This window comes from Sphaerodactylus townsendi, linkage group LG07, assembly GCF_021028975.2.
Source record: "Sphaerodactylus townsendi isolate TG3544 linkage group LG07, MPM_Stown_v2.3, whole genome shotgun sequence".
NCBI lineage: Eukaryota > Metazoa > Chordata > Lepidosauria > Squamata > Sphaerodactylidae > Sphaerodactylus > Sphaerodactylus townsendi.
This window is the reverse complement of record NC_059431.1, coordinates 10,058,957-10,083,359: the sequence shown is the minus strand read 5'-3', so window position 1 is coordinate 10,083,359 and position 24,403 is coordinate 10,058,957. Positions and strand designations below refer to the sequence as shown.

The following is a 24,403-nucleotide window of genomic DNA, read 5'->3' as shown; positions in this document are numbered from 1 at the left end:
GCCACAGATGCAGACGAAACACCAGGAGAAAATGCAACTAGAACATGGCTATACAGCTCGGAAACCACACAGCCCCCCAGTGATTCCTGCCGTGAAAGTCTTCGCCAATACATTGTTACAGAACTCTTTGTAGACCTGCCAAAGCTACTGTAGAACATTTTGCTGTCCTGACTGACCATGATATCTTGTGATTTTAATTTCATGGACCAAGGGGGATAGAAAATGTATTTTTGGACAACATTGTTGCCTGGTCACTCGAAGGGAAAATCTCATTTGTTCCAGTTGACTAGATAAGAAACTATTTTCAAACCTGCTCTTAAGCACTTTGGTTTCATGTTTTAAAAAAGAAACAGTGGATCTTAATTTTTTGAACTAGAAGGCAATAAGGGGCTTATGAGGTAGGGGTGGGCAGATATCTAGGTGAGACATCAGTTAGCTCGGGACAAAGAAGTAGAATTTGGGAAGGCCTGCTTTGATCTTATGTGGTTGGTGAGCTGGTTTCAGCTTTTCCATGTTAAGACGTGTATTGATTATCAGAAGCAGCTGATCATGTGAAAATACATGCAGAAGATTCAGTTAGGGGTTGATCATTTGGTGTATCAAACATGATCAGCCATTGGAATGATAAGCCTTTAAAGCTTTAATTCAGTCAGAACTGTGCCACACGGAGAGAATCTTATACCATTTACGGCACCCAAACTTGGTTAACTGCTGTTTTTGTTTATTTCCTTCATGGCCACCTGTGATGGAAAATAGTTAGCTGAACTACGTATTAGCTAGAAACATGTGATATTATGCAACCAGTATTATTAGGAAGCTGAAGTATGTGAACATGGAGTTTACAGACTTCATCTCAAAAAGGCGCGTGCCATGGAAGATGCTATCGCTACAGTAAAGGGAAGTTACATATGACTGTGAAAAGCATCTTTGCCTTTTGATCTCCTGGAAGGAGGACAGGAAGCCATACAAAGGTGCCAGGATGAAACTTCAAAGGCCTAAGTTACCTCGTGGCCTGAACAGAGTTTTCCTGAGAAGGGGAAAACAAAGGGTTCTGGAATTCCATCTTGAGACGTGGTCAGAGAAGCATCTCTGGGCCATGAGTTCCCGGGATGGGGGCAAAGAACCAAAAGGAACGTAACCAGCTGAGCGATCTAACACATTTATGTTTTATTTCTTTGTTTTGAACTTTTACAATAAATCCTTGAACAATCAGCTGGTCTGGAGTCATTAGGAGGGGAAAAGGACCCGAGACCGAGGTGGGATAAGAGTGGCTCTCCCAAGCTTAATCTCAGCCTCAGTCGTCATACCACATTTCTCACTGAAACTCAGCAGATATACACAGTGTAAGCCGAATCCAGTCAACAGGATGGGACATCCAATAAGTAAAATAGTAACTTGTACCCTGTGTAGCCAGCATGGTGCTAGTAGTTAAGAGCATGGAGAAACGAGTTTGATTGCCCACTTCTCCACATGAGCAGCAGACTTTTATCTGTTGAACTGTATTTGTTTCTCTACCCCTCCACATGAAGCCCTGCTGGGTGACCTTGGGCTAGTCACAGTTCTCTCCGAACTCTCTCATCCCCACCTACCTCACAAAGTGTCTGTTGTGGGGAGAGGAAGGGAAAGAAATTTGTAAGCCTCCTTGAGTCTCCCTACAGGAAAGAAAGGTGGGGTGTAAATCCAAACTCTTCTTCTTCATCAGTTACAGTAAGATTTCATTCTTAGCTTGGTCACGGAGTCCCACTGAAATTAACAGGGCTTCTTAGGGTAAACCTGTATGTCTGTCCATACAGCAGTGGCATAGGAGGTTAAGAGCTCGTATATCTAATCTGGAGGAACCGGGTTTGATTCCCCGCTCTGCCGCCTGAGCTGTGGAGGCTTATCTGGGGAATTCAGATTAGCCTGTGCACTCCCACACACGCCAGTTGGGTGACCTTGGGCTAGTCACAGCTTCTCAGAGCTCTCTCAGCCCCACCTACCTCACAGGGTGTTTGTTGTGAGGGGGGAAGGGCAAGGAGATTGTCAGCCCCTTTGAGTCTCCTGCAGGAGAGAAAGGGGGGATTTAAATCCAAAACTCCTCCTTCTCCTCTCCTCCTCCTCCTCCTCCTTCTTCATGTATACCTGATAGATCTGCAGACTGAACTCTCGCACTAACCATTTTTAATTTGGGCAGTGTTGTCACTGGAGTGCAAAGCGTGGCAACTGGGATTGCTCAAGTCTTAACATCGCTTTTCCCCTCTTCTTTCCGCTAGGAGAAAAAGAAAAAACGCGAAGAGCCGAAAGCTGAGGCTGGGGCCTTCCTCTCCAGTGCGGCTCCATCGCAAGGTAGATCGTCCCCGTCTGCCTGTGCCCAGGAGGAATGCCTTACGCAGGTCCGGCTCCAGAAGGAAACCAGTGAGAGGGAACCTGCGAACGAAATGTGCGATGTCCCGTCGAGTGCGTCAGCCCTGGTAAAGGAAGGCTCCCCAGGCGGTACTCAAACAAAGCTTCCGGCACAGATGGAAGAATCTGGAGTAAAGGCTTTGGAGGAGGAGAAGGAGGAGGAGGTGGTTGTAGAGGAATCAACCGCTCCTCTAAATCTTCCTGCAGCATCCCTTGGGGAAATAACAGGGAGCCCTCTTCCTTGCACTACTTTACCCGTTAGATCCGAACAGGAACAAGAAGTAGCGGACTTGCAAAACCCTCTTGTTAAAAACCCTGTGGCCCGTTCTTCAGAAGAAGCTCTCGCCGCCGCCTTGACCCCGAACAAAGAAGTCAGGGGACCAATTGGGGCCTCCCAGGGTTTCTACCCCAATCTAGCGTTAGAGCTGTCCCGCGAGCGACCTCCGGTGCTGGCCCTCAAACCCCAGCTCCCGAAAGGGAGGCTGTACCCGGTGATTCCGGCGGAACCGGAGCTGGCGCCTTTTACCCGAGAGCAGCTGAAGCTCTTTGAGCCTTGCTCCTGGCTGGAGAACGTCGATTCCTACGCGGAGGAGTTTGAGGGCGTCGCCCACCAGGACCGCCACGAGTTTTACGAGCTGCTGTTGAACTACTGGCGCTGCCGCAAGCAGCTGCTGCTGGCCGAGGCGAAGCTGCAGGCGACGTCCTCGGATTGCTGGAGCATCAGAGAGCGCCTCTGGACCTTCAACAACGAGCAGCAGTCCGCTCAGGTGGAGTAACGGAAATGGCTTTCTAAGAGCCTGTTGTGATTTTGTCGTCGGATGGGAGGGGTGTGTGTCTAAAGCAGACCTGGGCATTATACGGCCCGGGGGCCACATCCGGCCCGCCGGATGACCCTGACTGGCCCGTATGACAGACCTGGCCCTGGCCTAAGAGGACCTGTTTAGAACCGCGCTGCTCATTCTTCCGCTAACCCTCCCCCTTCCCCCCTCACCTTGCCACTGCACCGGAAAGGGCCTCTGAGAAAGGCCACTCCCCTCGTGCAGTGGCTTCTGGGGCGTTCCCCTCCTTTGAAAGCCCCGCAGAAGCTGGTTGCCTTGGCTGCCGGCTTCTGCGGGGCTTTCAAAAGCGCCTGCCCCCCCCCCCCACCTTGCTGGGGAGCGAGGCGCCTTTGAAAGCCCCGCAGAAGCCAGTTGCCTTGGTTGCCGGCTTCTGCGGGGCTTTCAAAAGCGCCAGTCGATGAAAAAAGTAGGTCAAGGGACTTAAGTCTCCCCACTTGCTTGATGGTCATAGTGGACAACTATGCAGGTAGGTTAAGCCTGTGATTCTTCATGCCAAATAGTGTTGTATGCAGAACTGTTGCCACTGATTCCAAGTTGATCTGTGCACCTGTCTGTCACTTATCAGCCCCTATTATGCAGAACTGAGTTCAGCCTTTTGGCCCGGCCCTCCACAATATTTTCTGTTTCTTATGCGGCCCCATGGAAAAAATAATTGCCCACCTCTGGTCTAAAGGGATGGGTGGCTGTTAGAATCTGTGAATAGTAGAGCCGGTGGTTAAGAGCAGTGGCTCTCCTCTGGAGAATGAAGGTTTGATTCCCCGTTCCTCCACTTGAGTGGCAGACTCTTATCTGGTGAATCAAATTTGTTCCCCACTCCTACATTCCTGCTGGGTGACCTTGGGCTAGTCACAGTTCTTTGGAACTCTCTCAGCCCCACCTACCTCACAAGGTGTCTGTTGTGGGGAGAGGAAGGGAAAGGAGCTTATAAGCCACCTTGAGGCTTCTTACAGGAGAGAAAGGTGGCTCATAAAACCTAACTCCTTCTCCTCCTCCTTTTGCAACTATTACTATTGGGAGCAAATGGTTCTCAAGAGAACTAAGACCTGGGGTGCAGGGGGTCAGGGTTAGGATTACGCTTAGCCGCTTCCCTGTTGCCCCTCCCCTTTGACCTGTTGTGGTTCCTAGTGGATTTGGCCTAGCAGCCTACCTTTCCAGGCTGTTGTTGGTGTTTTCCCTTTCACTTGGTTATGTCTTTCCTTTCCCCTGGAGCCAGTGTCCCAGGGAATGCACTTGGTTTTGGGGATGCATGGGTTCAGGGTTAGGATTAGGGTTGGATGGACTAAGACCACCAGAGCAGCTGTCCTTTCTGCTTACAAAGCAATTGACAAAGTCCTTAAAAAATGAATCTGACCGCTTTGAATTGGGACTGAAAATCCCTAATGGTAATTTGAGAACAAAAGATATCAAGGGGTTGGAAACAGGAAGCTGAATGTCGAAAGTTAGGGAGGAAAATTGGCCCAGGTAAGCAAGGATAGCTGGATCTCATCAGAGCTCTGAAGCTAAATAGGATCAGCCCTTGTCAGTATTTTGGCTAGTCAGAACTCTCTCAGCCCCACCTACCTCCCAAGGTGTCTGTTGTGGGGAGAGGAAGGGAAAGGAGCTTGTAAGCCACCTTGAGTCTCCTTAGAGGAGAGAAAGGTGGGGTATAGATCCAAACTCCTCCTCCTCCTGTTCATAGTAACATCATTGGGCTGGGTGTAACGGCCTTACATTTGTCCCAAATGATAAGGGTAAATCCTAGAGCCAGCGTGGTGTCGTGGTTAAGAGCAGTTGGACTCTAATCTAATCTGGAGAACCAGGTTTGATTCCCTACTCTTCCATCTGAGCGGCAGACTCTTATCTGGTGAACCGGATGTGTTTTAGCACTCCTACATTCCTGCTGCGTGACCTTGGGCTGGTCACAGTTCTTTGGAACTCTCTCATCCCCACCTCCCTCACCAGGTGTCTGTTGTGGGGAGAGGAAGGGAAAGGAGCTTATAGGCCGCCTTGAGTCTCCTTACAGGAGAGAAAGGTGGGGGTATAAATCCAAACTCTTCTTCTTCTTCTGCGTTGAAAACCTTTGCTCAGATTGGGAAACCGCTTCTGCCCTTGCAGGGGGTCTGTGCTGACCAATGCAAAGTCTCCGGCCACCACCGTTACCAGACCGTCGAGCTGAACACGGGCGCCTTGGGGGAGCTGAAGCGGCTTTTCGAAGAGCAAGCGGAGCACGTGCATCAGACGCTGGCCCTGCACCTGTACACCTCCGTGCTGTCCCGCCTGCAGGTGGAGTCTTACATCTACGGGCTGCTCTCGAGCTCCGCCCTGCTGAGGTCTGCCGGAATACAGCAGCAAGAGCCAGGTGTGTTTCCTGTTTGGGTTTCTGCTTCAGGTGGGAGGGGGTCATGCCTCATTGTCGGGTGTAACGAAAGGCTACTTATATATAAGTTCTGCTTTCTGCGCTGCCACCAATAATATTTTTCCCTCTATATAGCCCACTCAATACTGATTTCCCCCAGACACCACCCTTTGCGGGGAACACCCAGACACTGACAGACAAATAATAAAGATTGGAGAGGTTTTTATAATGAACAAAAACTGAAACTTTTATTTGCGGTTTAACAGAGGCTTCTCCGGTAACTTTGAGAGGTTTAACGCTTGTTGATTTCAGAATAAGTTTGTCTGAAGATGTTACTTCAGATTCATATGCACACCGACACACGCAGGTGTCTCTTAAGGGAAGATTTAGCTTTGAACTAATAAATTCCCTTACGCACGCAGACACTATTCCTCACTGCTCCAATACCCACTGATCACACCCAAACACACAGTCCAAGCCCAGGAGATTCTGGCACGCTTGGCCTCCCTCTCTCCCACTAGTCCTAATATGGCTTCACTGCCTCTGGACTGGCTTCTCCCAGACTGGTGATTCTGGTGATACACCCAGGGGCAAGGCAGACTAGATAGGTCTGGGCAGTTTTAAAACCGCCAAGCTCCTGAAGGGCACGTCAATCTGCACCCAGTCAGGGCCTCCTCTCTCTGTCAAGCATACACCGCTTAGACAGGGACTGGACTTCTGTCAGCCAACTCTGCTGAGACAGAATCCTTTTCTTCCAGAGCTGACAGACTCCTCTCTGCCAGACTCTGCTCTGCTCTCTCTCCGACTCCTATCAGCACTCAACTCTCCTCTCAGTGCTGTAAGCCCACTGGCTCCCCCTAGCTCTTGCCAAACGTTACTGGACCTTTTTCAGCCAATCAGGTCGGTTCTCTCCTTGTGGAGCCTTTTTTTCTTTTTCTGGCTGTTGCTAAGGCCTTCTCCCTTTGGCCTGCTGTACACCAGCCCTTCAGGGTGGGGCAAGTTCGTTACATCGGGACACAAAATGCTGTACGTTCGGCGTAACAGAATTCTGGACAAAACTCCAGGGAATGTGTACAAATGATGCAAAATCGAGCTATTTGGTGTGGGGAAGCTGCTTCTGACTTATGAATTACTTATGAATTTATGAATTACTGTCCTCCAAAATGTCCTTCTAGAGGCAGCGTGATGTAGTGGTTAAGAGCAGGTGGCTTCTCATCTGGAGAACCGGGTTTGATTCCCCACTCCTCCACCTGAGTGGCAGAGGCTTATCTGGTGAACCAGATGTGTTTCTGCCCTCCTACATTCCTGCTGGGTGACCTTGGGCTAGTCATAGTTCTCTCCGAGCAGCAGTGGCGTAGGAGGTTAAGAGCTCGTGTATCTAATCTGGAGGAACCGGGTTTGATTCTCCGCTCTGCCGCCTGAGCTGTGGAGGCTTATCTGGGGAATTCAGATTAGCCTGTACACTCCCACACACGCCAGCTGGGTGACCTTGGGCTGGTCACAGCTTCTCGGAGCTCTCTCAGCCCCACCTACCTCACAGGGTGTGTGTTGTGAGGGGGGAAGGGCAAGGAAATTGTAAGCCCCTTTGAGTCTCCTACAGGAGAGAAAGGGGGGATATAAATCCAAACTCTTCTTCTTCCGAACTCTCTCAGCCCCACCTGTCTCACAAGGTGTCTGTTGTGGGGAGAGGAAGGGAAAGGATTTTTGTAAGCCACATTGAGTCTCCTTACAGGAGAGAAAGGTGGGGTATAAATCCAAACTCCTCCTCCTCCTCCTCTTCCTCCTCTTCCTCTTCTTCCTCTTCTTGCCACTTAAGGTGCTTTTCAGTTCCATTGTGCATCCATGAAAAACAGGCATTTCTTAAGACACAAGTGTCTTCTTTCAGACTGCCCAGCTGACAGGGGCTGATGGGAATCGTAGTCCATGAACATCTGGAGTTTGACACTCCTGTCTTAGGGGTTTGAATCTCATGTGGGGCTTCCCGGCCCAAGTTTCACCCTTCCCTCTCTGACCTCCCTAATTCTTTGTTCTCTTTTACAGCTCTGAAACAGCCGGAAAACAGCTCCGGAGACTTTGGTCCCTTGAAAGAATGCATCAGCGTTCTCTTCAGTTTTACCCGCAGAGTTGTCGAAGATCTGCAGTTCCAGAGTGACATTCTCTCATGGCTCCAGAGGCTGGTGAGGAAATCAGTATACTGTGTGTGTTTGTGGGGTGGGGGCACAGGGGCTTGGGGGGGAGGGTCTGCCACAGATGACCACTGTTTCAGGCACCCTGGCTGAAGAATTTGGATTTATATCCTACGTTTTTTTCCTGTAAGGAGACTCAAGGTGGCTTCCAAGCTCCTTTCCCTTCCTCTCCCCACAAGAAGAAGAAGAAGAGTTTGGATTTATATCCCCCCTTTCTCTCCTGCAGGAGACTCAAAGGGGCTTACAATCTCCTTGCCCTTCCCCCCCTCACAACAAACACCCTGTGAGGTAGGTGGGGCTGAGAGAGCTCCGAGAAGCTGTGACTAGCCCAAGGTCACCCAGCTGGCATTTGTGGGAGTGTACAGGCTAATCTGAATTCCCCAGATAAGCCTCCACAGCTCAGGCGGCAGAGCTGGGAATCAAACCCGGTTCCTCCAGATCAGAGCGCACCTGCTCTTAGCCACTACGCCACTGCATAGTCTCAGGAGTGTGTGTTAGTCCCTGCAAATAAAACAACCATGAAAAAACCCGGTTCCTCCAGATTAGATACACGAGCTCTTAACTTCCTATACCTTGTGAGATAGGTGGGGCTGAGAGAGTCCTGAGAGAACTGTGACCAGCCCAAGGTCACCCAGCAGGAATGGAGGAGTGCGGAAACACATCTGGTTCACCAGATAAGCCTCTGCCTCTCAGGTGGAGGAGTGGGGAATCAAATCTGATTCTTCAGATTAGAGTGTGCGTTTTGTTAGCTCTTTGGTCCCTTGCTCTACATGGGAGTTGTAGAGCGTTTCCCCCATCAACCCCAACAGAAATGCCTCAGGTATTTTTTCAATTGTTATTTTCAGAATCTTTTGCATTTATTTTAAAATTATATCCCAAAACAATGTTGCCTGTTTCCATGTCCACCTGTGAAGTGTTTTGAAACCGTTCACCCTAGTGGCTTGGTCATATTTTCCTACTTCGCCACCTTTCACGCTGCCTTCCTTTGCTCCAGGTTTCGGTTTTGCAAAGGGTCGGCTCCCCCGGAGATCACCTCTTCCTCTTGAACCACATCCTTCGATGCCCGGCAGGTGTCAGCGGATGGGCCGTCCCCTTCATTCAGGTGAGAGCCTTTAAATTTGTCCTCTTATGAGACCTAGTTTTCACCAAGGTGGTGGCTCTGGGCTGTACCACTTCAGGCTTGCCAGTGGGGCATAGAAGAAGAGGAGGAAGAGGAGGAGGAGGAAGAGGAAGAGGATGAAGAGGAGTAGGAAGAGGAGTAGGAGTAGGAGTTTGGATTTATATCCCCCCTTTCTCTCCTGCAGGAGACTCAAAGGGGCTTACAATCTCCTTGCCCTTCCCCCCTCACAACAAACACCCTGCGAGGTGGGTGGGGCTGAGAGAGTTCCGAAAAGCTGTGACTAGCCCAAGGTCACCCAGCTGGCATGTGTGGGAGTGGACAGGCTAAGCTGAATTCCCCAGATAACCCTCCGCAACTCAAGTGGCAGATCTGGGGATCAAACCCGGTTCCTCCAGATCAGAGTGCGCCTGCTCTTAGCCACTGCGCCACTGCCTAGTCTCAGGAGTGTGTGTTAGTCCCTGCAAATAAAACAACTATGAAAAAATGTGCACACAGGGAACTTGATGTTAGGGAGAAGGGTCAGAGCGTAGCGTAGCCTTTCACTGGACGTGCTAGTTTTCTAAGTGGGGGGATTTCGGTTTTGTGTGGAAACCGCCCGTCTGAACTGAACCAACCCAGTTTTGGGTTTACCGCTTCTTTCGGAGCCAGGCTTGAGTTTGAAGTAGCAGAGTGGATTGTAGCCCTCGTTCCACATGAAACTCCCCCTCTGATGTGGCGTGGCTTGTATGGTTCGGATGTGCAGCCGGGTATCTAGCTGGCCTTTCAACTAGGTGGGCCTTCGGTAGAGATGAAAATGGGAGTTCATTGTGAGTGCTCGCCAGAGGGGCTGGCTGCTTAAAATAGCACTGTGTGTATGCCGCACTTGGTTCCAGATCCTTTTGCTTCTAGCAAAATAGTGCATCTCTTTCCTTCTCCCACGCTAAGGTTCCCAACACTGCCTTGCCAAACGACAGGAGATTTAGTGGATAATGTCTGGGGAGGACTGAGTTTGGAGAGGATGTATCATCACTTCTGGGTAATGTTCTAGGCTGCCTCCCCTAGTCTCTATGGCCTTCCCCATAGAATTTCAGTATGTGGGGTCCGTTATGAGGGGGGATATGATTGAAGTCTATAAAATTATGCATGGGATAGAAAATGTTGACAAAGAGAAATTTTTCTCTCTTTCTCACAATACTAGAACCAGGGGGCATTCATTGAAAATGCTGGGGGGAAGAATTAGGACTAATAAAAGGAAACACTTCTTCACACAACGTGTGATTGGTGTTTGGAATATGCTGCCACAGGAAGTGGTGATGGCCACAAACCTGGATAGCTTTAAAAGGGGCTTGGACAGATTTATGGAGAAGTTGATCTATGGCTACCAATCTTGATCCTCCTTGATCTCAGATTGCAAATGCCTTAGCAGACCAGGTGCTCGGGAGCAGCAGCAGAAGGCCATTGCTTTCACATTCTGCATGTGAGCTCCCAAAGGCACCTGGTGGGCCACTACGAGTAGCAGAGTGCTGGACTAGATGGACTCTGGTCTGATCCAGCTGGCTTGTCTTATGTTTTTTCTCCTCTTCCCCCCTCCCCCCCCCCGAGAGGCCTTTCTCACTTAGCAATTGCTGCAGTACTTTTTCAATAAACCACATTTTATCTTTCTTATTCAGTGGTTGTTACTGATTTAACTTGCCTTATTAATGTGAATCTGAACTTTGCAGCTTTCAGGGCTTTATACAGAGGTTGCAAATTCTTAAACTGAGACTGCAGACTGCATTGAGATCTGGGCGAGCCACTGTGTATTTATACATTTCTTATCTTAAGCATCTGCAGGGCACCGCTTGAGCCATTTATGATACTGATAAAAGGGTCCCAAAGTTCAGCTTCACATTCAGGGGAAAGAAGTACAGGATTTAGTCAACCCAGGGAGGTAACATTTCAGACCACGTGGGGAAGGCAGCATAATTGAATGCTATCTCTCGTTGACCACTGCCTGCACATGGAAAGCTTAGTTCATCAAGGAGAAAGGGGTATAGGTTTGGGTGTTGTGGGCTTTCCAGGCTGTGTGGCCATGGTCTGGTAGATCTTGTTCCTAACGTCTCGCCTGCATCTGTGACTGGCATCTTCAGAGGTGTGTCACAGAGAGAAGCATGCTACACGCTGTGTCCAGTGAGAAGGGAATGTTTAGTGGGGTATATATTGTCCATCTATGATATAAATGTGCTACGTACAAAACAATATAAGATACACAAAAATGCGTGGCACATGGGCGCCGGCTCAAGCAATTTATATTACCTATTAGTTACTTGTAAAGTATGCCAAATTGTTGGCTATTAGACTTATCAAACTATTATATCACAGAGACAGAGAGAGAGAGAGACAGACACAGATAGACAGACAGACAGACACACAGACAGAGACAGAGACAGACAGACAGACAGACACAGACAGACACACATATATACATACACACACACACACACACACACATATATATCCACTTTTCAATCCAATTCATGCAACACAATTTATTACAAGACAACCTTCTCTCCAGTCCATAATCATGTATTTGTTAAACCAACAATGTCCATGATCCTGTATATATTATTGCATCAATGTCATCTGCTGTGACTGCAGTGAAAGTTCATAACAATTAATGAAAATCCTGGATCGGTGCCTTGAACTACTTAGAAATACCGTCCCAATTCAAGGGCAGTCAAACTTCTCATCATTTACAGTTGTATGTATGTCAATCCGCTCCGTTATACTTCCCAAACGCTTCACGCTGATTACCGTGTTTTCGTTTGCCTTTTTCAAGGGAAGTGTTAATGAACTTGATAAGGAACCCTCAACAGGTGATTCCGTACATAACAATCCTTATATCAACTTCTTATCCCCATGAATGAAGGTTTCTACAACATAAATGATATACAGATGAAGGAAGTCATGTTGCAAAGAATATTTACATTCATTACATTGCATATTAACTTATAATATTATTGTATACATTTCTATATCCAGTCAATTAATTCTATATACAATATCTTTTTTCATACGTGTGTGTGTGTGTGTGTGTATGTATGTATGTGTGTGTGTGTATATACACACACACACACACACACACACACACACACACACACACACACACGGTTCCTTTTATTGCTGCTAATCAGTTTTGTGTTATTTTTAAGCTGTTTTTATCATTGTTGTTCACCGCCCTGAGCCCCTAGGGGGAGGGCGGTTTAGAAATCAATCAATCAATCAATCAATCAATCAATCAATCAATCAATCAATCAATCAATCAATCAATCAATCAATCAATCAATCAATCAATCAATTCTTGTTCACTTTCAGATTCGGGTCCTGGGTAATCCATCGGGGGTCTTCCATTTTATGCAGTCCCTGGCGTTGCTGATGTCGCCTGCCAAGTAAGTATGAAGGAGAGAAATCGGGGCAAGAAGCAGCAGAAATGTTGGGTTGTTTCCTACCAGTTTTTCCCTCTCTCTGGTCCCTTCCGTAGAATGCAGAATAATGCACATTCAGTCCACTTTCACAATTGTTTGAAAGTGGGTTTTGCTATTCTGCAGAGTAAAATCCAGCTGCAAAGTGCATTGAAAGTGGATTGAAAGTGCATTATTTTTTATGTGCCCGAGGGGGCCTCTGTCTTTTCCAGTTTCCCTTCCTCACTGCTAGCAATTGTAGTGATGGGAATTGTAGTCCATAACATCTGGAGTGCCAAAGGTTCACCACCACTGCCCTATGAGGAGAGACTTAGGGATCTGGGGATGGTTATTTTGGTGAAGAGAAGGTTAAGAAGTGACATGATAGCCATGTTTAGATATTTGAAGGGATGTCATGTTGGTGGGGGAGCAAGCTTGTTTTCTGCAGCTCCAGAGACTAGGACCAGGAGTCTTGGGTTCAAGGTGCAGGAAAAGAGATTCCACCTGAACATCCAGAAAAACCTCCTGACAGTCAGGACTGTTCAACTGTGGAATGTACTGGAGTGTGGTGGAGTCTCCTTTGGAGGTTTTTAAACAGGCTGGATGTCCTTTGGAGGTTTTTAAACAGGCTGGATGGCCAATCTGACTGGAGTGCTTTGATTATGTATTCCTGCATTGCAGGGGGTTGGACTTGATGGCCCTTGGAGCCTCTTCCAACTCTATGATTCTATGATCCAGTAAACAGTGGTGTAGGATTTGGATTGTAGAAATCTGGAACCAGCCAGTAATCTGAAAACAGAACTGGAACCCATTTTATTCCCTTGCAGAGGTCGAGCGGAATTCATGTGCCACATGAAGCCGTGCGAACGACAGACTTCCACATCATCTGCGCCGGAATCTGGAAATTGGACTCTAGTGGATGAAGGAGGAGAAGAGGTATTTCTAAACATGACTTTGATCCGAGGAAGTCTAGTGACCTCTCCTGAGGAAACTAGATTCTCCCTGTTTATTTTTATCCTTTAATGAGGTCAGAACTGGGTACAGGGTGCCTCCGTTTGGTCCTCACAGCAACCTTTTGAGGTAGGCTAAAGTTGAGAGGGAATGACGGGCCCAAATTGCGTTTTGTGGCTGAGAGGGGGCTGGAACTCAAATCTGGCCGCCCTAGTCCATTATTTCCTAACTATCATATCAGTCTGGCTGTCTATATTCAGCAGACTTGTAGCAGACTTGTAGAGAGCCTAGCCTTATATTGATTGGGATTCTTGTGGCCATTCTAATACTGGCTAATAAAAGCCATGATTGGGCAAGGTTAAATTATTGAAGCTGCTGCTGAAGCAGTCTTGGAACTATGAAACAGGAAGAAAAGCCCGATTGTCCCGCCTTAAAATGTCTCGGTTGGAAACATCCACTTTCTTTGAGGAATTCGTTACAGGATTGTTCCCAGTGATAATGTCCTCTTATATGAAGCATATGTTCACAGTGGAATCTGTTCACACCTTGATACCTTGCTCACTTACCTTTGAAGCATTGCCTGCTACTGGACTTACCTATCTTTCCTGTGGTATTTGCGCTTGTCAATTTCAACCTGTCCTTGTTTGCTGTTCGTTTGCTGTTGCTTTGTTTGACTTGTGCTGTTGTGCTTTAGTATATTGATAGACGGAGCTATCTGAGACATTTAAGGAAAGAACAACTGAATGGAAAACTCCTGGTGTCCTTTTACCGCTGTGCTATAGAGAGTGTCTTAACCTCCTGCATCTGTGTATGGTTCTCCAGTTGCACAGTGGCAGATAGGAAGGCGCTCCAAAGGGTGATCATTACTGCACAGAGGATTATCGGCTGCCCTCTCCCCTCCTTGGAAGAACACTATAATTCCCGAAGCCTAAAGAAAGCCCAAAATATTCTGAGAGACCCGTCTCATCCAGCGCACTCTCTTTTTGAACTGTTACCAACCGGCAGACGATACAGGTCTATCAAAACTAGGACAAAGAGGCTTAGAGACAGCTTCTACTCTAGAGCTGTGGCTATGCTAAACTCCGTGCCTTCGTGTTGATGTGTTTGGGGCTGTGTAGGGATGGGTGGAGGAAGGGGAAAGTGAGGATGGGGTATGAGTCTGAAATTGTGTGCATCGAGGAATGCTGCTGTAAATTTCGTTGTGCGTGCACAATGACAATAAAATGCTTATGCTTATAGATGTTGTTCCTCCTGACTCCTCAATATATGTTTCTGATGCAGGAGCCTTTTGTGTGGTTGGTTTTTGTGTAATTTGTCTTGCCGTAAAGCCAAGCGTTGTTTCCATCAGCCGGCTTGCAGGGGCTTCTTTAGAAGAAGAGCTGGTTTTTATACTCCGGCTTTTCGTCAGGACTCTCAAAGCAGCTCATAGGCTCCATCCCTTCCCCTCTCCGCAACAGATGCCTTGAGAGGCTCGTGGGGCTGAGGAAGTTTGGCGAGAACTCACCCAGCAGGCTTCATGTGGTGGAGCGGAGAATCAAATCCCCAGTAATCCCTCTTGTCCCTGACCGTTTTCTTATCTCGCTGGGCTCTGGAGTTGGTGGAAACAGCCCTGCAAGATTTGGAGTCGATTGGTACTGTGTGAGAATCCTGTTTTCCTTCCGTTGACTAAAAGTGAAGGAATTCATCACCTGCTGATTGGAAATGCTTACCCGTGGCCTATCAGCAAGAAGATCTGTGAAGGCGTGGCTGTTGGAAACTGCCCCCCCCCCCCCAAAAAAAAAAGAATATGATGGGGCCAAGGAACACAACACTTCTGGTGCTGTCCAAAGTAGAGTTATACCTTCTAAGCATTTTGACTTTGGTGGACTTAGGAGGGTGTGACTCGGATTGTCCCGTCACATTCTTATTGGAGAAGCCAGCTGTCCATCTGTCCTCCCTTCATCCTTTCTTGCTGATTTGTTTTCTCAGAAAGGGGGTATCCTCACTTGTGGCATCTCTCCTTCTAGGATGAAGACCCCGATACGAGCTGGGTCCTTCTTCTCGAAGACGACTTGATCGCCCTTCTGTCTCAGTTCCCCTTCCACGAGCTCTTCCAGCATATGCTCGGCTTTGACAGCAAAGGTGAAGCCTCTTCCGAGCGAATGTGTGTCTGGTAATAAGCAACTGATGTGGAAAAGTCAGCAGTAATAGTTGTATAATGTACTGTCGAAGGCTTTCACGGCCGGAATCACTGGGGTGCTGTGTGTGGTTTCTGGGCTGTATGGCCGTGTTCTAGCAGCATTCTCTCCTGGCGTTTCGCCTGCATCTGTGGCTGGCATCTTCAGAGGATCTTATAGTAGGAAAGCAAGTGGAGTATATGTGTTGAAAAACATTAGAGTCAAGACAGTGACTAATCAGCTTCACACAAACGTAGGATGACTATAGACAGTAAACAATCAAAGGGAACAAAGGCCAGGCTACTTCTATTCAGATGACCTCACCTATTGACCTTGCTATTTTCATTGTGGCATAGTGGGTAAGAACAGGTGCATTCTAATCTGGTTTGATTCCCCGCTCTGCCACCTGAGCTGTGGAGGCTTATCTGGGGAATTCAGATTAGCCTGTGCACTCCCACATACACCAGCTGCGTGACCTTGGGCTAGTCACAGCTTTTCGGAGCTCTCTAAGCCCCCCTACCTCACAGGGTGTTTGTTGTGAGGGGGGAAGGGCAAGGAGATTGTAAGCCCCTTTGAGTCTCCCACAGGAGAGAAAGGGGGGATATAAATCCAAACTCTTCTTCTTCATCATCATCATGCCCGATTCCTCTCTTCTCTGCAGTCCTGTCTCAGGTGTTTTTTGATCTATATGGGCTCACTCAACCTCAGCATAATGTAGAGGGGTGGCGTGTGTCGCAGCAGGGATGCTGATAAGGTTCAGGGTGTGAGATGTTAAGTTGGAAATGAAGGCGTCCTACAAAGGAGTTCACTTGACTAGTAGCATATGGGTTGGTACTGGTCCACAGGGACGGCATTTCTTCCTTGTTGATGGTTCCAGGTTTAATTACTGTTGACAACGCAACGTGTGATTGGTGTTTGGAATATGCTGCCACAGGAGGTGGTGATGGTCACTAACCTGGATAGCTTTAAAAAGGGCTTGGACAGATTTATGGAGGAGAAGTCGATCTATGGCTACCAATCTTGATCCTCCTTGATCTCAGATTGCAAATGCCTTAGCAGACCAGGTGCTCCGGAGCAGCAGCAGCAGAAGGCCATTGCTTTCACATCCTGCACGTGAGCTCCCAAAGGCACCTGGTGGGCCACTGCGAGTAGCAGAGAGCTGGACTAGATGGACTCTGGTCTGATCCAGCTGGCTTGTTCTTATGTTCTTATGTTCTAACCGGCCAGTTTGCTTCACTGTTCCATAGTGTACCTATGAGCGTGTTGTTGTTTTTTTATTGCCCAGGTGTTTATGCTCCTGAAAAAACAACACCGCACGAGATGATGAAGGTCTTTGCTTTCGCTAATTCGTTAGTGGAGCTTCTCGCCGTGGGGCTGGAAACGTTTAACCGGGCGCGGTACAGGCAGTTTGTGAAACGCATCGGCCGCCTCATCAGGTGAGGGGGTGTCTCATTTGCGGGAGGAACCTCTTTACACTTTACTCTGTTGGTGATATTTATTCAGAGGGAGGAGGCCCTGGTTTCCCGTCCTGACCCGATGAGCCCACCATATTCAAAATATTATTATAGGGTGGTATCACTAGATAGGCACAGTCAATCCACTTTTACACACAAAAGGCTAATTCACTTCTGCCAAGACAATGACGATTTTCAAATCTTTATAATGTAATATGCATGCGGAAATGCTTCGCTAAATCAGTCACCAAAATAAATAAATCATTCAGACTTTCAAGGCACTACCTGTGTACAGTACGAAGAAATCTTAACAACTTAGGCTTTTGTCAGTCATCAATCACCAACCATATTTTGGCTTGGGCAGTCTTTCCCCCCCCCCCGGTTATTTAAACAATAAAACTTAACAACATGCACATCTGTCTGTCATCTAATCATAAATCATATTTTGGCTTAGGTATATTTTGGCTTAGGCTAGCCAAACTCCGGTAAGTTTGGTCTAGTTCAGGGGTCTGCAACCTGCGGCTCTCCAGATGTTAATGGACTACAATTCCCATCAGCCCCTGCCAGCATGGCCAATTGGGTCATTATGATTCTGGAAGAGGCTCCAAGGGCCATTAAGTCCAACCCCCTGCAATGCAGGAATACATAATCAAAGCACTCCAGTCAGATTAGCCATCCAGCCTGTTTAAAAACCTCCAAAGAAGGAGACTCCACCACACTCCAGTGCATTCCACTGTTGAACAGCCCTGACTGTCAGGAAGTTTTTCCAGATGTTCAGGTGGAATCTCTTTTCCTGCACCTTGAACCCAAGACTCCTGATCCTAGTCTCTGGAGCTGCAGAAAACAAGCTTGCTCCCCCACCAATATGACATCCCTTCGAATATCTAAACATGGCTATCATGTCACCTCTTAACCTTCTCTTCACCAAAATAACCATCCCCGGATCCCTAAGTCTCTCCTCATAGAGCAGTGGTGGTGAACCTTTGGCACTCCAGATGTTATAGACTACAATTCCCAGCAGCCCCTGCCAGCATGGCCAATTGGCCATGCTGGCAAGGTCTGATGGGATTTGTAGTCCGTGAACATCTGGAGAGCCACAGGTTGCAGACCCCTGGTCTGGTTGCTGAGTTGAGTAGATTTCCCATCTCAGGGTCTGTAAGTGGACCAGCAGCCTGCTTTTACAGTAGGAGGCTGAAAAGTGATCCCGGCAATCGGGTTCTCTGAGCAGATGATAAATAAAATAAATAACGATACTTCTAAACATGACCAGAGAAGTAATCTCTGCTGATCATTGGCCCAGTATGGTCGGGGAGGTTGAAAAAAGAAGGGATGAAGCCAAAAGGGCAATCTGGCGTTGGCTCCCCCGAAATCTGCATGGCTTCTAAATCTTGCAAAGTGCGCGGCAACCTTCATTGGGTTTGCAGGTGTGCATGGCAGAGAGAGAGGCAGCGTGGCGTAGAGGTCAAGAGTGGTGGATTCTGAACTGGGGGACTGGGTTCGATTCCTCCATGTGATTCCTGAGCCAGTCACAGTGTTCTCAGAACTCTCTCAGCCCATGCAGAGGCAGGTAGTGGCAAACCACCTCCAAACGTTCAAGACAGATGTGACTTGGCGGCAGTTCCCAGCACCACCTGGGGGGGGACAATACGGACGAGATGGATGCATCCCCGTGAGTCCTTTGCAGCTCTTCTTTCACCATCTTTTCTCTTCTGTCTTCCGCCCTCTCCTCCCCATTTTTACAGGATGACGCTTTGCCACGTCAGCGATCACTGGGCCCAGTACCTCAGCTGTGCCAAGAACTCTGGCTCCACCGCTCTCCCTTACTCTGTCGAGAAGCTGCAGGTGGAATTCGACGAACTCTTTCTGCGGGCCGTTCTCCACGTGCTGAAGGCCAAAAGGCAGGAAATGATGGGAGGGGGTGTGTGTGTGAATTGGGGGTGGGGGTGGGGAAGGTCTTATTGGTGATGATGGACATCCTGTCTAGTTGAAATAGGAATGGAAGAAGAAGACGAGTTTGGATTTATTCCCTGCCTTTCTCTCCGGTAAAGAGACTTCAGGTGACTTACAAAACTCCGTCCCTTCCTCTCCCCACAACAGACGCTTTGTGGGGTAAATCCAAATAAATAAATCCAAACTCTTCTCCTTCTTCTCCTTCTGTACTTTTATGTTTGTTGTTAGCCAAGACTTCAGGGATGTAAATGGAACGGTGTGGGGGTTGTAGTTTTAAGTATATATGTTTAATTGCATACCGTATATACCGGCGTATAAGACGACCCCCCACTTTCCCAGGTAAAATATAGAGTTTGGGTTATACTTGCCATATAAGACTATGTACCCGGCGTATAAGACGACCCCAGACTTTACAGATGATTTCCCAGGGTTCAAAAGTAGTCTTATACGCCAGTATATACGGTAGTTCTAATTACGTGTACACTGATGCTGTTGTGCCCCTGGACAGTTCAGTAATGAGACTCTCTGTTCAGATGAGTTCTTTATTATGAAACAGCACCATGTTTAAGCGTTTAGATGTCCATTGCCAGAACTGAAGCATAAGCAGCAGAGCGCCTTCCATTACACCCTACGTCTTGCCCCATGTCATACAAACCACCCCTGACTACCTGTTTCTAAGGGGGGGAACGATCCCTCACCAGTCCCGTGGTCCATCCTTCCCCACGGTCTAAACAACCTACATTCCACCCCACTGACAGAACAACAACAGCAGGTGTCTAATGAGCTGTTAAGGCACAGCTCGGGAAGCAGAACCACAAAAGGTGAGAAAGTACGCCCAGGCACAGTCATTGAGAACATAAGGAAGAGCCTCCTGGATCAGACCAGAGTCCATCTAGTCCAGCACTCTGCTACTCGCAGTGGCCCACCAGGTGCCTTTGGGAGCTCACGTGCAGGAGGTGAAAGCAAGGGCCTTCTGCTGCTGCTGCTCCTCCTGAGCACCTGGTCTGCTGAGGCATTTGCAATCTCAGATCAAGGAGGATCAAGATTGGTAGCCATAGATCGACTTCTCCATAAATCTATCCTAGCCCCTTTTAAAGCTATCCAGGTTTGTGGCTATCACCACCTCCTGTGGCAGCATATTCCAAACACCAATCACACGTTGTGTGAAGAAGTGTTTCCTTTTATTAGTCCTAATTCTTCCCCCCAGCATTTTCAATGGATGCCCCCTGGTTCCAGTATTTTGAGAATTAAGTGGGAGGGGGGAATGTGTCGGTAGTACTTTCTCTCCCTTTGCGCTTCTGATTCCCAAGCTGTGCCTTATCAGCTTATTATACACTGGCTGTTGTTGTTCTGTCAGTGGGGTGGAATGCAAATTGAATAATAACAACAGTATCAACCATAACAGCAGCGATAGATGACTGAATCTTGCAAGTGACTGGGAATGACTGGGCGAGTCGGCCGCGCATCATCTCATTCTTCAACTCCTGCCAAGGCGGGTCTGAATAGCGGTCCTTTGTTTGCTAAGGAGGTTCTCGCCGCTTTTCCAACCCAACAGGCTGGGCGTGTGGCTCTTCATGTCCGAGATGCCGTACGGAACCCTGTCCAGCAGTATGCTCTGGAAGCTGTTCTCCATCATGCACTGCGCGGAAAGCGAGAACCCGGGAAAGCTTTGCGCCACCATGCGCCTCGCCGACTGCAAACGCGAGCTCAAAGGTAGCGCTCTCTTTACAGGGAGCTTCTTTTCGGCCACAGGCTGGCCACCGCCGGGAACAAGATCTACTAGACCACGGCCACACAGCTCGGAAAACCCACAACAACCATGCATACCCAAAGTTCTTATTAATTAATTAATTAATTAATTAATTAATTATACTTGTCTACCGCCCTCCCCCGGAGGGCTCAGAGCGGTGCACAACAAACAACAATACAATAAAACAAATCAAATAACCCCAGTTAAAATACAAAGCCTTAAAACTATAAAACTACGGCAGCAGTAGTAACCTTCAGTAAATAATTTGATTAATAATAGAATACGTCTGGCACCCAACCCCAGTGATCAAACCCTGGGAAGGGAGGGGATTGGCAGATGGTCCAATAGATAGCCAGTGTGCAGGACAACACGAGGGGCGGACTCAGCGGCCGGCCCCCTCGAAAGCCGGTGGAACAGCACCGTTTTGCAGGCCCTGTGGAACAGCACCGTTTTGCATTTTCATGGTTTCTTCCTTCCGTTTGAAATTGTCCATGTGCTTGTGAATTTCAATGGCTTCTCCGTGTAGTCTGACGTAGTGGTTGTCTGAGAGGTCCAGAATTTCTGTGTTTTCAAATAACATTCTGTGTCCAGGTTGGTTTATCAAGTGTTCTGCTATTGCTGATTTTTCTGGCTGAGATAGTCTGCAGTGCCTTTCGTGTTCTTTAATTTGACAATACATTAAACAATGAAGTGTTTATGTAAGGTGGTCGAAAGAAGTTAGTTACAGGAGAGAGTATCTGGGTTAAGAGAATCCGGGTAGAAGAAGGAGAGTTGGAATTATATCCCCCCCCCCTTTCTCTCCTGTAAGGAGACTCAAAGGGGCTGACAGTCTCCTTTTGCTCCCTCCCCCCCTCACAACAAACACCCTGTGAGGTAGGTGGGGCTGAGAGAGCTCAGAAGAACTGTGACTAGCCCAAGGTCACCCAGCTGGTGTGTGTGGGAGTGCGCAGGCTAATCTGAATTCCCCAGATAAGCCTCCACAGCTCAAGTGGCAGAGCGGGGAATCAAACCCGGTTCCTCCAGATTAGAGTGCACATGCTCTTGACCACTATGCCACTGCTGGAAGGGAATGATATCAGGAATGAATAGAGTAAGTGCGCCTCTAACAGCATTCACCAAATACAGACCAATAATCTCTACTCTCATTACAGATATCTCCAATGGGAGAACTTCAGTAACACCGATGCAGTTAAACAACCTCCTTCAATGTTATCAAGTAGCAGAGATTATTAATAGCAATTGCATTTTATGTATGTTTATACACTGTAAAAAATAATTGTAATATACCCAAGCCACTGTGCGGCACACGTGCGTCACGTGATTTTTTGGTCTGTATTTGGTGAATGATATCAGGAACCCCTGTGGATGAAACGAGTATTCGTTCGCCAGGGCTACTGTATCCTCTTGAGAATACGTTCTTCCTTGGCTGTAAAGCTGCAAAGAAGCTGGCATGACAAGCAGGCTTAAAGCATGAGAACCAGAAAACAATTCTTGTAGGTTGACCTGGCTGTTAAGAACATAAGAACTAGCCAGCTGGATCAGACCACAGTCCATCTAGTCCAGCTCTCTGCTACTCGCAGTGGCCCACCAGGTGCCTCCCCCCCCCCCCCCCCCCCCCCCCCGGCCGGCACCCCCCCCCCCCCCCCCCCCCCCCCCCCCCCACCCCCCCCCCCCCCCACCCCCCCCCCCCCCCACCCCCCCCCCCCCCCACCCCCCCCCCCCCCCACCCCCCCCCCCCCCCACCCCCCCCCCCCCCCACCCCCCCCCCCCCCCACCCCCCCCCCCCCCCACCCCCCCCCCCCCCCACCCCCCCCCCCCCCCACCCCCCCCCCCCCCCACCCCCCCCCCCCCCCACCCCCCCCCCCCCCCACCCCCCCCCCCCCCCACCCCCCCCCCCCCCCACCCCCCCCCCCCCCCACCCCCCCCCCCCCCCACCCCCCCCCCCCCCCACCCCCCCCCCCCCCCACCCCCCCCCCCCCCCACCCCCCCCCCCCCCCACCCCCCCCCCCCCCCACCCCCCCCCCCCCCCACCCCCCCCCCCCCCCACCCCCCCCCCCCCCCACCCCCCCCCCCCCCCACCCCCCCCCCCCCCCACCCCCCCCCCCCCCCACCCCCCCCCCCCCCCACCCCCCCCCCCCCCCACCCCCCCCCCCCCCCACCCCCCCCCCCCCCCACCCCCCCCCCCCCCCACCCCCCCCCCCCCCCACCCCCCCCCCCCCCCACCCCCCCCCCCCCCCACCCCCCCCCCCCCCCACCCCCCCCCCCCCCCACCCCCCCCCCCCCCCACCCCCCCCCCCCCCCACCCCCCCCCCCCCCCACCCCCCCCCCCCCCCACCCCCCCCCCCCCCCACCCCCCCCCCCCCCCACCCCCCCCCCCCCCCACCCCCCCCCCCCCCCACCCCCCCCCCCCCCCACCCCCCCCCCCCCCCACCCCCCCCCCCCCCCACCCCCCCCCCCCCCCACCCCCCCCCCCCCCCACCCCCCCCCCCCCCCACCCCCCCCCCCCCCCACCCCCCCCCCCCCCCACCCCCCCCCCCCCCCACCCCCCCCCCCCCCCACCCCCCCCCCCCCCCACCCCCCCCCCCCCCCACCCCCCCCCCCCCCCACCCCCCCCCCCCCCCACCCCCCCCCCCCCCCACCCCCCCCCCCCCCCACCCCCCCCCCCCCCCACCCCCCCCCCCCCCCACCCCCCCCCCCCCCCACCCCCCCCCCCCCCCACCCCCCCCCCCCCCCACCCCCCCCCCCCCCCACCCCCCCCCCCCCCCACCCCCCCCCCCCCCCACCCCCCCCCCCCCCCACCCCCCCCCCCCCCCACCCCCCCCCCCCCCCACCCCCCCCCCCCCCCACCCCCCCCCCCCCCCACCCCCCCCCCCCCCCACCCCCCCCCCCCCCCACCCCCCCCCCCCCCCACCCCCCCCCCCCCCCACCCCCCCCCCCCCCCACCCCCCCCCCCCCCCACCCCCCCCCCCCCCCACCCCCCCCCCCCCCCACCCCCCCCCCCCCCCACCCCCCCCCCCCCCCACCCCCCCCCCCCCCCACCCCCCCCCCCCCCCACCCCCCCCCCCCCCCACCCCCCCCCCCCCCCACCCCCCCCCCCCCCCACCCCCCCCCCCCCCCACCCCCCCCCCCCCCCACCCCCCCCCCCCCCCACCCCCCCCCCCCCCCACCCCCCCCCCCCCCCACCCCCCCCCCCCCCCACCCCCCCCCCCCCCCACCCCCCCCCCCCCCCACCCCCCCCCCCCCCCACCCCCCCCCCCCCCCACCCCCCCCCCCCCCCACCCCCCCCCCCCCCCACCCCCCCCCCCCCCCACCCCCCCCCCCCCCCACCCCCCCCCCCCCCCACCCCCCCCCCCCCCCACCCCCCCCCCCCCCCACCCCCCCCCCCCCCCACCCCCCCCCCCCCCCACCCCCCCCCCCCCCCACCCCCCCCCCCCCCCACCCCCCCCCCCCCCCACCCCCCCCCCCCCCCACCCCCCCCCCCCCCCACCCCCCCCCCCCCCCACCCCCCCCCCCCCCCACCCCCCCCCCCCCCCACCCCCCCCCCCCCCCACCCCCCCCCCCCCCCACCCCCCCCCCCCCCCACCCCCCCCCCCCCCCACCCCCCCCCCCCCCCACCCCCCCCCCCCCCCACCCCCCCCCCCCCCCACCCCCCCCCCCCCCCACCCCCCCCCCCCCCCACCCCCCCCCCCCCCCACCCCCCCCCCCCCCCACCCCCCCCCCCCCCCACCCCCCCCCCCCCCCACCCCCCCCCCCCCCCACCCCCCCCCCCCCCCACCCCCCCCCCCCCCCACCCCCCCCCCCCCCCACCCCCCCCCCCCCCCACCCCCCCCCCCCCCCACCCCCCCCCCCCCCCACCCCCCC

At 52.2% G+C, this 24,403-nt stretch overlaps 1 protein-coding gene across 1 annotated transcript in view; it reads left to right on the top strand.

The window, feature by feature from the left end:
* Positions 1-24,403, top strand: part of EPG5 (ectopic P-granules 5 autophagy tethering factor) — an 82,567-nt gene that overhangs the window by 4,172 nt on the left and 53,992 nt on the right. Inside the window, 11 exon segments of the mRNA XM_048504315.1 lie at positions 2,253-3,149; positions 5,316-5,559; positions 7,597-7,733; positions 8,737-8,844; positions 12,196-12,269; positions 13,109-13,217; positions 15,239-15,353; positions 16,674-16,824; positions 18,585-18,740; positions 20,348-20,505; positions 21,896-21,938. Coding sequence (XP_048360272.1) covers positions 2,253-3,149; positions 5,316-5,559; positions 7,597-7,733; positions 8,737-8,844; positions 12,196-12,269; positions 13,109-13,217; positions 15,239-15,353; positions 16,674-16,824; positions 18,585-18,740; positions 20,348-20,505; positions 21,896-21,938 — 2,192 coding nt within the window.